The sequence below is a fragment of the Meleagris gallopavo genome, chromosome 6, assembly GCF_000146605.3.
Source record: "Meleagris gallopavo isolate NT-WF06-2002-E0010 breed Aviagen turkey brand Nicholas breeding stock chromosome 6, Turkey_5.1, whole genome shotgun sequence".
NCBI classification, from domain to species: domain Eukaryota; kingdom Metazoa; phylum Chordata; class Aves; order Galliformes; family Phasianidae; genus Meleagris; species Meleagris gallopavo.
The window spans coordinates 47,835,691-47,847,693 of NC_015016.2; the positions used below are offsets into that span (position 1 = coordinate 47,835,691).

General features: G+C 37.7%; 1 protein-coding gene across 1 annotated transcript in view; it reads right to left on the bottom strand.

The window, feature by feature from the left end:
• The window catches only part of AMPH (amphiphysin), a 70,901-nt gene extending 59,814 nt beyond the window's left edge, over positions 1-11,087 (bottom strand). The window contains 2 exon segments of the mRNA XM_031554059.1: positions 6,948-6,969; positions 10,969-11,087. Of these exon segments, the coding sequence (XP_031409919.1) occupies positions 6,948-6,969; positions 10,969-11,087 (141 nt within the window).
• Positions 11,088-12,003: the final 916 nt, after the last annotated feature.

Here is a 12,003-nt window from a genome sequence, read left to right on the forward strand (position 1 = left end):
AAAAAAAAGAAACCAAATGAAGAATTAAAAGGAAAGCATTACATTAAAGGTAACCTATAATAAAAAAACGAACATTGAGAAGCAGTTTATTGCTCACTTTACCACTGAGGAACCAAAGTACAGTAAGAGCAAGTAACTTCTTCACCAACTTCAGAGAAAGTTAGTTATAGAAGGGTACCAAATTCAGACTAGCATCTTAACTTCTGGGCCTTCCTCCTGTGAAAAGGAGTTTCTTACTACAGAAATTCGCTGTGTTTAGACCTATACAGAATAAAAGAGGAGAGAGAACAAAAAGACAATATGTTTGCCCTTCTCTAGCTATTGATGTTTGTGTTTCTTGAAAAGATTGATCACTTCTTTGGTTGAACGGGAGCTAAATTTAACTGTCTGCACAATTAGCAATACTATCCTTGGCTGAATTTCCACATCCTTTACTGCATCCCAAATAAATAAAAGTACTGCCCTGCTGAATTAATAAAAAATTCTATCAGTTGCCTTTACTTCTGCCTAAACTTACTTGTCTAGCTGAAAGTACTTGGACCAGTATTTCAGACTTGTAAGTGCTATTTGTACATCCAGGCCTAGGTAAACTCATCACATTTTATTTCCCTCTTCCTTACCAGCTCCTTCACTTCCCTATTCCCTTACGGTTTATCCTCTACACTTTCAATTGAGCAGATATTTTCTTTTAGTGCACACACTACAGTAAGTACTAACAAGAAACATATTACTTCCCATTCTGACAACTATGCACTCAGTTCATTATATAACTTCGTTTTGTCAGTGCTCTATTTGCTTTTTCCCTATTTGTGCTGCAAACTTTACAAAGCAGAGAGTATCTGATACTTTCTTTTCACTGTATTGAAGACAAGGCAGTACTTATCTTGATTTGCTTGAAGGTCCTACCCAAAAAACCATGATTTTACAACTTACCTTCCAATTTAAATTTACCCAGTGACCAGCTAGTTATTTCACTGTTTACTTGAAAATCCTGGTCCTCAGAAACTCTGAGAGAAAAGTTAAAGCAGCCATTCAAAACCTTTTTTCATCGTATTTTCAAAGCATAAGAAGTAGCATCAAACCAATTGTAGAAGAATTACTATTCACAACAATTTAATGATCCAAATATGTTAGAAAAAGGAGTAGATTGCCTATAAACAACTTTTTTTTTTCTCCCAAAACTAATTTTTGAGCTCCTGTAAATAGAACATTGAAATCAACTACAGTGACATTCAGTAAAAAATTATTTAATCAGGAAAAAGCTGCAATACAATTAAAAAAACTGTCTTCTGTACAACAGTGCTACTGAATCTGGAAATTAATGGAAATTAATAAATTTAAATTTTAATAAATTAGTAAATATACCCAACTGTAGTCCTCAGCAGCAGCATTCTGTTATCTCTAAATTAAGCAAGCTTTTCCTAGGTCAAGAAGAAAGATTTCAAAGATAAAATTGCAATTTATCTATGGTTAGCTTAATTCTGCTTTCATATTTATGCGTTTAAATTCTACCTTGAAAAAGACAACTTTGTCCTTTACAGGCTCAGAATTGTTGCTCTGGATTCATTGTAGCAAGTATTTAATGATGTTTTATCTGTCTGTCTGATGGCAGTCAAATAAAAAATAATCAAGCAAAAAGCTCTTCAGTAACAAAGCCAAAATAAAGATCACATTCCATATGACAGACCTTGAATTTAAAAATGCACAGGCATTCTTCCCCTGTCTAGTTCAACAGGATATATATAGCAGATTCCTATTTTATTCTTTTTAGCTCTGATGGGATGCTTTCATATGCTTTCAGTGGATCAAACAATTCACAAAGAAACTTGCCTTTCACTTTAAGTAATGATGCTTTTCAAGTTATTCCTCATTCTACTTGCATTGCAGTACCTGATTTTCTGTACTTATTTCCAAGATTCAGGGACAACAATTTCTACTGGTTTTGATTAAACTCACCGAACAGAACAAACTTATAACAAGAGAACTGGATTTTGACACTAAATAGATGAAGAGTTAGTATTAAAATATAATGTCTCCACAGCAGGTTTATATTAAGTGGGTAAATTCCATTCAATAACTTTATAGGCATCTCTAGGTTAATTGTAATTTAAAAAAAGGCAAATGAAGGTCAATTTACAAAAGAATGTGACTTCTAAAATCTGGATGAAGAGCCAGAGAAAAATTTTCAAAAATTAATAAATTTCTGCAATGGGAAAGAAAAAAAAGTATTTAAAAGAGATATTTCAGTTTGACCTAATGTGCTTTTCTACCCGCTGTCTGTGAGATCAGGAGAAATGGCTCCATTTCCTACTCTGCAGTAAGACTGCAATCCACATTCTTAGTCCTCGAATGACAAAAACATCCATAACCACAGCAATGATGGCAGAAGCAAAAGCTCAGCCGTTCCTGACATGGGTAACAATGCAGCTCACGCATTTCTCATTGTGCAGCCTCAGCTAGTTAACAGGTGAACTTACTTTCCTTTCACTGTTACATATGCAAGGCTAGTAATGTTTCTGTGTCTTACCCGTTTGGCTGCTAAATGAGTCCATATGCTGAATGCAGCAATACAGCTGCCTAATCTTGACTGCCTCCTCCAGTCTGAGCTGTGACATTTCCACAGATATTCTTACTCCTTGATAAAGGAGTTGTCTGAGGCTAAACAAAATGCTAACATTTGGTCCAGCGCAGAGCTGCAGTTATTGTCTGCCCAGAGGCTCCTTGAGGCCGAGTCAAGACAGGATTTCCTTGTTGAAGGCTCAGGGCAATCTTCACCACAGGACTGAGAGTAAAACCCTTTGGAAGCAAAACCAAGAGTTTCCACCGTGGTTTGGTGGCTTGCCAACAGAATATCTCACCACCTGCTAGACAGTTTCATGTCACGCCACACAAAGCAATGAAGAACATGAAGAACATTTCACCTCATACTTTGCAAAACATTTGCCAGGCTGATGTTCATCTGTGGAGGAATTTACTGTTTCTTCATGAAGCATGAATATATTGCAAGCTAAATACCAGTGACGTGCCTGACGTGGCAGCATTTGCTAATGAGTTACTTTTCATCTCGGGGATGTGCTAAAGCTTTCTCCTCTACCCTCATCCAAAGCAAGAGGAAGTGACCTGATACTTCCAGGTGAATTTACTCCCCTGTGGGTGGAATGATAATTAGGTCTACGTTCCCAATAATTGAGAAAATTATGTCACAGACATATGAAAAATTAGATAGATTCCATATACTTATTCTTGAAACTTGAAAACCTCAGGAAATCATTTGTGTTACCCAGGCATTTCGTTCATTCTTTTTTTTTTCAAAATAGCTTTTTCAAAAACTCACTGATTCACGAGAGAATTAATTTACCTACTGGAAGAGTCTGAGGCATTTCATAACAATCACAAATTCCCCAAAACAAGCTTTATAAATGAACAACTAACCAAGCATAACATGGTAGATTTGACTAGCGCATAATACTAGTCAATACTTTTGGAAAATTACCAGCTTCCCATCTCATGTTTTTTTTAGAATTATTCAACATTTTTGCATTACTCATGGTCAAAAAACCTAAAGTATTCTGAAGAAGCCCATCTTATTTCTACATTTCTCATTGATGGCTACTAAGGATAAGCTTGTTCTCAGGAGATAATGTGCATCATTTCTTCATGCTCACTGCAGGTCATGGTCACCGGGTACTTGAAATGATTTAGACATTATTTCAGTACCAAGGAAGAAAATAACCACACTGATGCAGATAACTGAGGTTGGAGAAATAATACAAATTAAACAGGACTTTAAAGTGACAGGCAAAAGTTGAAGAAGGCTCTAAATTAATGCCAGTGTTAGCAAGGTCTATCAGCCACAGTAGCATCAAATACCCACATTTTGACACCCAGATTTTGCTTGAGATGTTGCAAGTAAACATGGCCCCACTCTCTCCTGCAAGATTTAGGGATGAGACCCCAGAATTAGCCTTTTCCCTGGCAGTTCCCCTAGACAGAGCTCATTGATGCTGAGCATGGAAATTGGTGTGTTTTGCTTGGATTCACAGCACCCAGAGCACAGTTAGGGCCCAATTTGCAATGAAGTTCTTTCTTTGCCAAGCAAACAGCAATCCTGTTCTATTCTACTTTGCAAAATAAACACAATCTCTAATAGATATGGTTTCCACACAAAAAGTTGTCAGGAAAAGTGAGCATATCTCCTAATGACAGAAAAGAACTGGCAGAAAAGAACACTACTTTTCCAAAGCCCTCACAGAGCTATGTCCTTCTGAAGTCCCCACTCAACTGGAGTTACATCCTTACATCTTTTAGTGCTCTTTATTTGAACTCGGGATTTGTTAAAAATACATTTTTGATAAATTGAGAGGGATAAAAATAACTATCACAAAGTGATAGGAAATACAGAAAATTATACTTCCAGAGCTCCCATGTATATAATTCTCCTCCAGCAGCAACAACTGAACAACACAAAGAACTAGAAAAGCATGTATGAGAGAGTACAAATACATAAAAAGGGCCAATCTTGCTTATTTCACTGGTGTGATTAGACTTGGGAATCTGAATATGTGAGAGAAAGAGGTAGGATTAGTTTCTCTATCACTTCCAGAAATAAAATGATGCATATGGCAGTGACTGCTTAATACTGTCTATCATAGCTACTCAAGCTGTCATAGTTCTTATAGCAAAAAATTAAAATTCAGTTTAAAGATCCTGGAGCAAAATAAGGAAATCAGAACTTGCTGTGGATAATTCTGTAAGTGTGTGGCATGATTAGATTTATTGATTCATTTCTTAATCAAATACTATCCTTGAAATTTTCAGCTGTGTAAAATAGCTTCTGCAGTATGTAATTTCTTAACAAAGACATTTTTAAAATGATTTTTCTTACATTCTTCCATAAGGAATGCTTTTCACAAATTGAACCATAACAGCAAGCAGAACTATAGGCATTTATAAATACAAATGTAACCTCTGGCTGCAGCTAACCGATGAGAAATGCACCACATCCATAACATTTTGTTCAGGTATATAAAGAGCGTGTCTAGGAATACAGACGTATTTATCACCCAAAGGTAATGAAAGAGGTTAGAAGTACTTCAGGAAACACATAATACTCTTGGGTGTCTTTAAAAAAAATCCTGTTTTTTATTTAAACGTATAGAGACATTGTTTATGACTAAGGAAGATCAGTCCATGCATAGTAATAGCAGAGGAGCTTGTTTAAAGGAATAACTGAAATTATAAGGCCAAATATCTCACAGGCTGCTGGGATATATATTTCAGATAACTTCAAGATTCACCTGACTGAACAAGACCAGAGGTTTAATTATACAACACTCTTCAGTGTCCGTGGGATTAACAGTAGAAGATACTGACTGCTGGTTACCAAGCTGCACAGAAGAGATGGCTATAAAAAGACAAAAAAGAGAGGACATGCACCTGTCCTACGTTGGGCAAATTCTTTTTCTGCACACGATGCTGAATTATTATAATAAAGGAGCATTATAGACCTCCTCCTGATCCAAAATACCTATGTAAGTACCTGAGCCTCCATCCATGTCTCAACTCTTTCTCACAGCTGAATTCTACTGACCAGCTTATTTCATACAAGATGGTACTTGAAGAGAGCAGCTCCCAGAAAGACTATGGTTTCCAGGGAAATAAATGATCATGTTAAGAACCTTCTCATCTACTGCTGCAGTAAAAAAAAAAAAAGCTAACTGAAAGATTTAATACACTCCACAGCTCAATGTCCAAAACAGCTGACAATTAGAAGCTGTAAAAGTTGTTCAATGTTTTCCTCTTTTATAATTTACCTGAGTAAAATTATAAAATTTATACTAAATTATGTACTGTAAGATCAGTCTATTAAATTTTTCTTAATGCTCATCTTAGAGTACAGACAATGAGATTGCTAAAAGTGTTAAAAAAAAACACAGTTTGTTGTGGGGATTAGGGGAGGAAAAGAAAATAAAAAAAATAATGCTATCAGTCAGTGGGATCATGACATACCCTTTATCCAATTGTGTTTAAGGGGCAAAGTCCCTTCTTGTACTTGGAAACTTGCAAGTTGCTTATTCTGCAGCTGGTTTGTATCTTTAAACTGTGGAGAAGAGATTTTAAGATGCTGTCAGTTAAGCTTTTTCTCCATGAGGGAAAATGTACTCGATCGTTAGTGTTATAATTAGTTTGGGCTTCACCAAATTAACTAATCCCGACCTTGTTCATGAATTGTAACTACTGCTGCAGTTCTCTGGCTCCCACTTTCCTTCTAAATAACCAGCATCTGCTGCCTTTCGGCAGAGAATGTCTTTTCCACTCAGAAGAACAACAAGTATTCTAGCAGTAATAAAATGTTTGTCTTTGCAAATATTGGAGTGGAGCCACTGCACTGACTTTCAGTCACAGGAGAAGTTTATCATTAAACAGCTTACTTTTACAAGATTAAACTTTACTGTAAGTCATCATTCTAGAGCAAGATATTTGTATCACCACTTTTCTGACCTTGCATGTATGTGATGCTCACTTTAGCTGCAGTGCTCCAAGCCTGCAAGGAATGCAGGGAATGAGGAATCCACGGACAATATCCATACACAGACACAAAAACATGTATATATATTTGGGAATATATATATATTTTTGTAAATATACAAATACATGCACATGCATGGTATATATGTAGCTGAGACCAGGATGGAATTTCTGCAGTAGATCTCCTAATCAACTCCACTGATGGTGCTTATGGATGAAATAAAACTGTGAGAGTGCTCTGGGAGCACAACTCCCAGCCACACACAGGTGTTCAATTCATGGGATTACAGTTAACCTAAATTTAAAACAAACAAAAACTCCAGACCTCTTCCTCCCTGCTCCCTTAAAAAAACTCAAACCAAATCAAACCAAAACAACACAAAACAAACAGAGCAGAGTGCTAGGTCCTCCACACTTACTGTTTTGATCCAGAAACATATCCTTAGCAGTTCTCATTCCTCTCATCTTGGCCTCCAGGAAACTGATAAAGCCAAATTGACTGCACTGTATGCCAGCTTATTCCAAATGGGAGAGTTCTGTGGCCTCTTCAAGAATCAACCACAGCTGGGTGGTTTGTCATAAATTACTATCAGTTGATGTAGTACCTCTGATTGAAGATTTGATCCCCTCTGAGTCTCAAGTACTTCAGGAATGTCTGATCTTTTGGGATTTGTTAGTTCTTTTAGGACTCCTTGAAAAATATTTTTACTTCAAAAAAGTTTCCATCAATGCAATCATAAAGTGCCAGTCAAGACATTAAACTAAGCAAAAAGGTTTTTTTTTTTTTTTAAATCTACCTAAATTTGTCAAGTTTAATCAGACTTTTACAATGTGAAGAACTCAGTTTGGACTGAGATCTGAACCACGACATTAAGGAAATCATTATCATGTACCACACACAAACCTCTTCTGACTTCGTAAGTGTTGTGGGAAATAAAGCAGGAAATTTATTTAATACATATTATATACTCAAGCAATCAGCTGTCTTAATTCATAATAACTATCCCAGAGGCAAGAGACAAACACCTTGAATTATTTTATGACCTATCCTGTTGTCACTGAAGTTACAAAGCACAGAATACCCTGAGTTGGAAGGGACCCACAAGGATCATCAAGTACAGCTCCTGGCTCCACAGTGGACCAGCCAAAACTCAAACCCTTTGTCTGAGAGTGTTGCTCAAACGCTCCTCGAGCTCCAGCAGCTCAGGGCCATAATCACTGCAATGCACACCTCCCCTGGCACAGCTCCGTGCCATTCCCTCAGCCCTGCCGCTGTCACACAGAGCAGAGCTCAGCGCTGCCCTCCGCTCCTGTGAGGAGCTGCAGCCGCCATCGGGCCTCCCCTCAGCTCCTCTGCTCCGGGCTCAACCAACCAAGGCACCTTAGGTGCTCCTCACACACCTTGCCCTCCAGACCCTTCTCTATCATGCAGACCTTCTCTGGATGCTCTCTCTGTTGGATGTTGCTTGCCGACTGGCAGGGCAAAGACTGGCTCATCACAGAAGTGTATCTGCATGAGAACTTCCACCAAACTGAAAAAAGAGAAATTAAAACTGAGCCACCTGAATCAGAAATGTCTTCTGCTTCTGATCCAGGGGAGCTGGTTGAGGCCTCAGGCTCCCCTTCTGTTCCTCCAGGATAGCATCTAGGAATAGCTTGGGATGCTGCTGCAGCAGCATGGATAAAGGAAGAAAAGGATTCACTTTTTCTGATGAAGAGGAAACCAAACATTTACTTCATACTTCTTCTGAAAAGAGCAAAGACAAAGCCAGCATCTTCTCAGCTTTCCACAGAAACTCTGACTGGTTGAAAGCGACCAATTTAAGATGATTTTGTGGGGTCACAGTGGAATCTGCTTTGTCCTCAATGAAGAAATGTTTAAGGTACAAGTACTGGGAAGGAAAGGACCTTTGAGAGTTTTTCAGTCTGAAAACATGAAAAACTTAATTAGTCAGCTTAATCTGTATGGATTCACCCCATACTGCCCCAGTTGCACCTGCAGTTCTCACCAGGCACATGCAGGGGATGGACCAGCACCCTAGAATGGGATGCACTGCAGACAGCAGGGGCAGCAGCACCAGTTATAGGTTCATAAATTGAGAGGTCATAAATAGTCTGGAAAGATATTTGAGTAATAAACATTTTCTGTTGTCAGGTCCTTTTATTTATTTAACAATTCTGCAAACTAGGCAGATTTTATGTAATGTGGAGTGATAAAGTTTAGTAAAAAGAAGACATCTGTATCAGTGTTCCTGGTCTTTTAATGCCCCCTCCATTGTAATGTCGATGTGGCTCGTACTAATTCATCCATGTGATGTTCATCACTGTTATGATTCCTACAGCACTGCAGGAAAGGTGAGGAAAATGAATGGAGGTGGTTTTTTGAGGCATTCCCAGGCTGTGAAACAGAGCAAAGGTAAAGAAAGCTCATGAAATGAACGTAACTGAAAGGTTGCCTAAATAATGATGCTACTCCTACCAGGATAGCTCTTTTGTTAAGTAACCCACTTGCTTCTGTTTATGAAAAATAAAGGCTCTACAAGAAAATTTCATAATATGCAAATTAATAACAGGACAGAGGAAATATTAAAAGGAACAAAGCTAAGAATAAAAATTACATATATATATATATATATGTCTTTGAATGTTGACTTTTATGCACTATACAAATTCTGTGATTGATAACTGCAGTGGAAATCCTGGATGCTGCAAGAAATTATTTTAGCTACTCAGTAGAAACCATTGTTTCCTCAAATTTAAATTAATCCCAGTACTTCAGCTGGTTGCTAGGAGCCCATTAGAGATGCTACATTTTCATAGAAGTACCAAAGCTAAATCTTGTTAGTCTCAGGCGTTGATCGCAACATGTTTTTTCCTAGGAGGAAGAATAATTTCAAGTTCTTACACTGTACTTTTCTTAACTTTCTTCTCCATTTACCAGTTGATATATTCTTCTCTCCCCTTTCTCAGCTGTTGTCAGTGTTGCTGTGCATTGGGAAACACTTGCAACATCCCTCTAAAGGAAACTGCATTTCAGTAGTGCCTGAAATGGATTCGGCATGAAACATAGTGGTCCTCATGGATGATAAAACAATATAAATGAAGAGTTACACAATTAATGTAAAACTGTGTGATTAAGTGCAAGGCAGTGTGATTAACAGAGCTGCAACACATTAGTCCTCTGCTTTCTCTTTCCATAATTAACTTAATTGATTCTAAATTTGTTTCAAAATTAGGATGACACTATTTAAAGCATTTTTTCAGACTCAACGTACCATGTTGGTACAGCATTTCTTTTTCTAATCTCCAGCTATTTACTATTTTGCTTCAAAATAAATATACATCCATGAATGCTCGGAGATCTCTCACAGTGACACAGTAGCTGATTCCAGGGGAAAACATTGTGTGTGGGTTACAACATTTGGCTAAAAATAAATGCTTCAGAGATTCTGGGGTCACGTTAAGAGAAAAATTAGATTTACCAGAGTGATACAACATTCCCTATGAATATGGACAAGGAAGGATTTTTATTATCAAGTATGACAGTGGCATTTGTAAGTACACGAAATGCATTAAAAATCTGCAAAACGGATGGAAAAAAATTCTCAAACCCTGAAGCCAGATGGGAAGGAATCTAGCTTGGTTGTTCAGAAATCAAGTAGTTCGACATGCTCTGCTCAGACAAAAAACCTGTAAAAATCACTTCCCAAAGAAAATCACTTCCCAAAGCACTGTTGTTTCTTATGGCCACCTTCCTCTGTCCATCAGTGGGAAAACATGGACAGGTCACAAAAAGGTTACGTGGCTGCTGCAGGCAACAGAGAGCACAGCCCTGCCTTCCTCACTCACGTAGCTTGAGTCAGAGCTCGCTCTGCTTCTCAAAACCACTGCAGGCTCCAGCTGTTGTATAACAGCCCCAACAACCTTCCTGTGCTGCAGCCCGCTCCTCTGAATGGCAGCACCTGATGATGAATATTAATAGCCTGAAACAACAGATAGATTCAGTGGAGAAAGCACCAGAAATAAAAGGGAGATCCCAAGAGTTGTCTTTTTATTTATTTATTTAAAAAAATGTCAGACTCCTGAAAAAATGAAGAACTTATGACCGTGCAACTGCACAGCATCTCAACAAGTAAATCACAGTAATGAAAGACATGCAGGTGAGAAAAATTTACTGCAGAATGCAAGACCTTGCTTCCTTGGCAGCATCAAGAAGCCTTAAATGTATGAGGAGTCACAGTAAGATTCTGCAAAATGCAGGCTTTACCACAAGAATGTGTACTTCAAATAAAGTAGAATTAATGCAAAGATTTTCATAATTATATTTTCTGCATTTGGGTACACATTATATTCTCTGCATTTGGGTACACAACAGCTGCAGATTGAACTGTGTCCCCAGAGGATCCCTTTCTGGAAGAAATAGCTCCCATGCTGTCCTACCTGCAGGACAGCTGCTGGCCATGTGCTGCTGTGAAGTGCAGAGCATGTGCAAGGATGTGCTGAATAACCCCTGGGAAATCTGGTCTTTGCTCAGGGCGGATTCCCCACGACTCCCACATCTTCACGTGCCATGAAAAAAAGTTAAATGTATTTGGATTTTCAAAGCTTTAAGCCCATCAGTTCTTTTAGAGAACAAGATCAATAATAATAATAATAATAATAATAATCTCAAAAATAATTGTGTGTAAACCTTAATGAAAAAAATACAAATAATTAATTTCTAGCACAGATTGGAGCCTGGAAAGGTCAGGAACAACTGACTGTAAGTCAGGACACTTGAAAAGCCATCAGAGTAAAATCAAATGGTTATCAGAAAGGAATCAATCAAGTAATCAAGAAATAAAAATGCAGCACCTAACTCTTCTGCCAGGATAAATTAGATGAGAATTTGAATCAGCCATAGGGGAATTTTTCCTGTTGCCTCGTTCAAGACAGAAGACACGGGAAACACAGGAAGGAGTCTTACACAAATTCAAGAGAAGCACGTGACATATATTCCATTATGTGCCATAAAATACATAGCATTAACTTTACAACATTTTACCCACAAATCTCAGAAATATAATTTCTACCCACACAATCATACAATTACAACCCCTTAATTGCACTCAAATTATTTTTCTTCTGAGCAGATATTACGTTCCAAAAAGATGCCAGTAAAGACGACAAAAGAAAGAGATGAACTCTGAAAGAAAAACAGATGTTCGCAGAGCCAGAGCTTAATGGCTCTGAAGTTAAGTTACAGTAATAAATATTGAGCATCACACGGATGAAAATGCCCAGCTATAGGCAGAAAAACTCACCTTTGGATAAGCTGGAATCCTTTATCAAATCCAAAGCCTATAAAACCTTTTGCCAGTTTCCTAGGTCATGAGACAAATTACCCTCAAAAGGATTTTAGAATCTGCTGCAGTAAAATTTACTGGAGATAACCAAACACACCAACAAAAATAAATAAATAAATAGCCTCGAGCA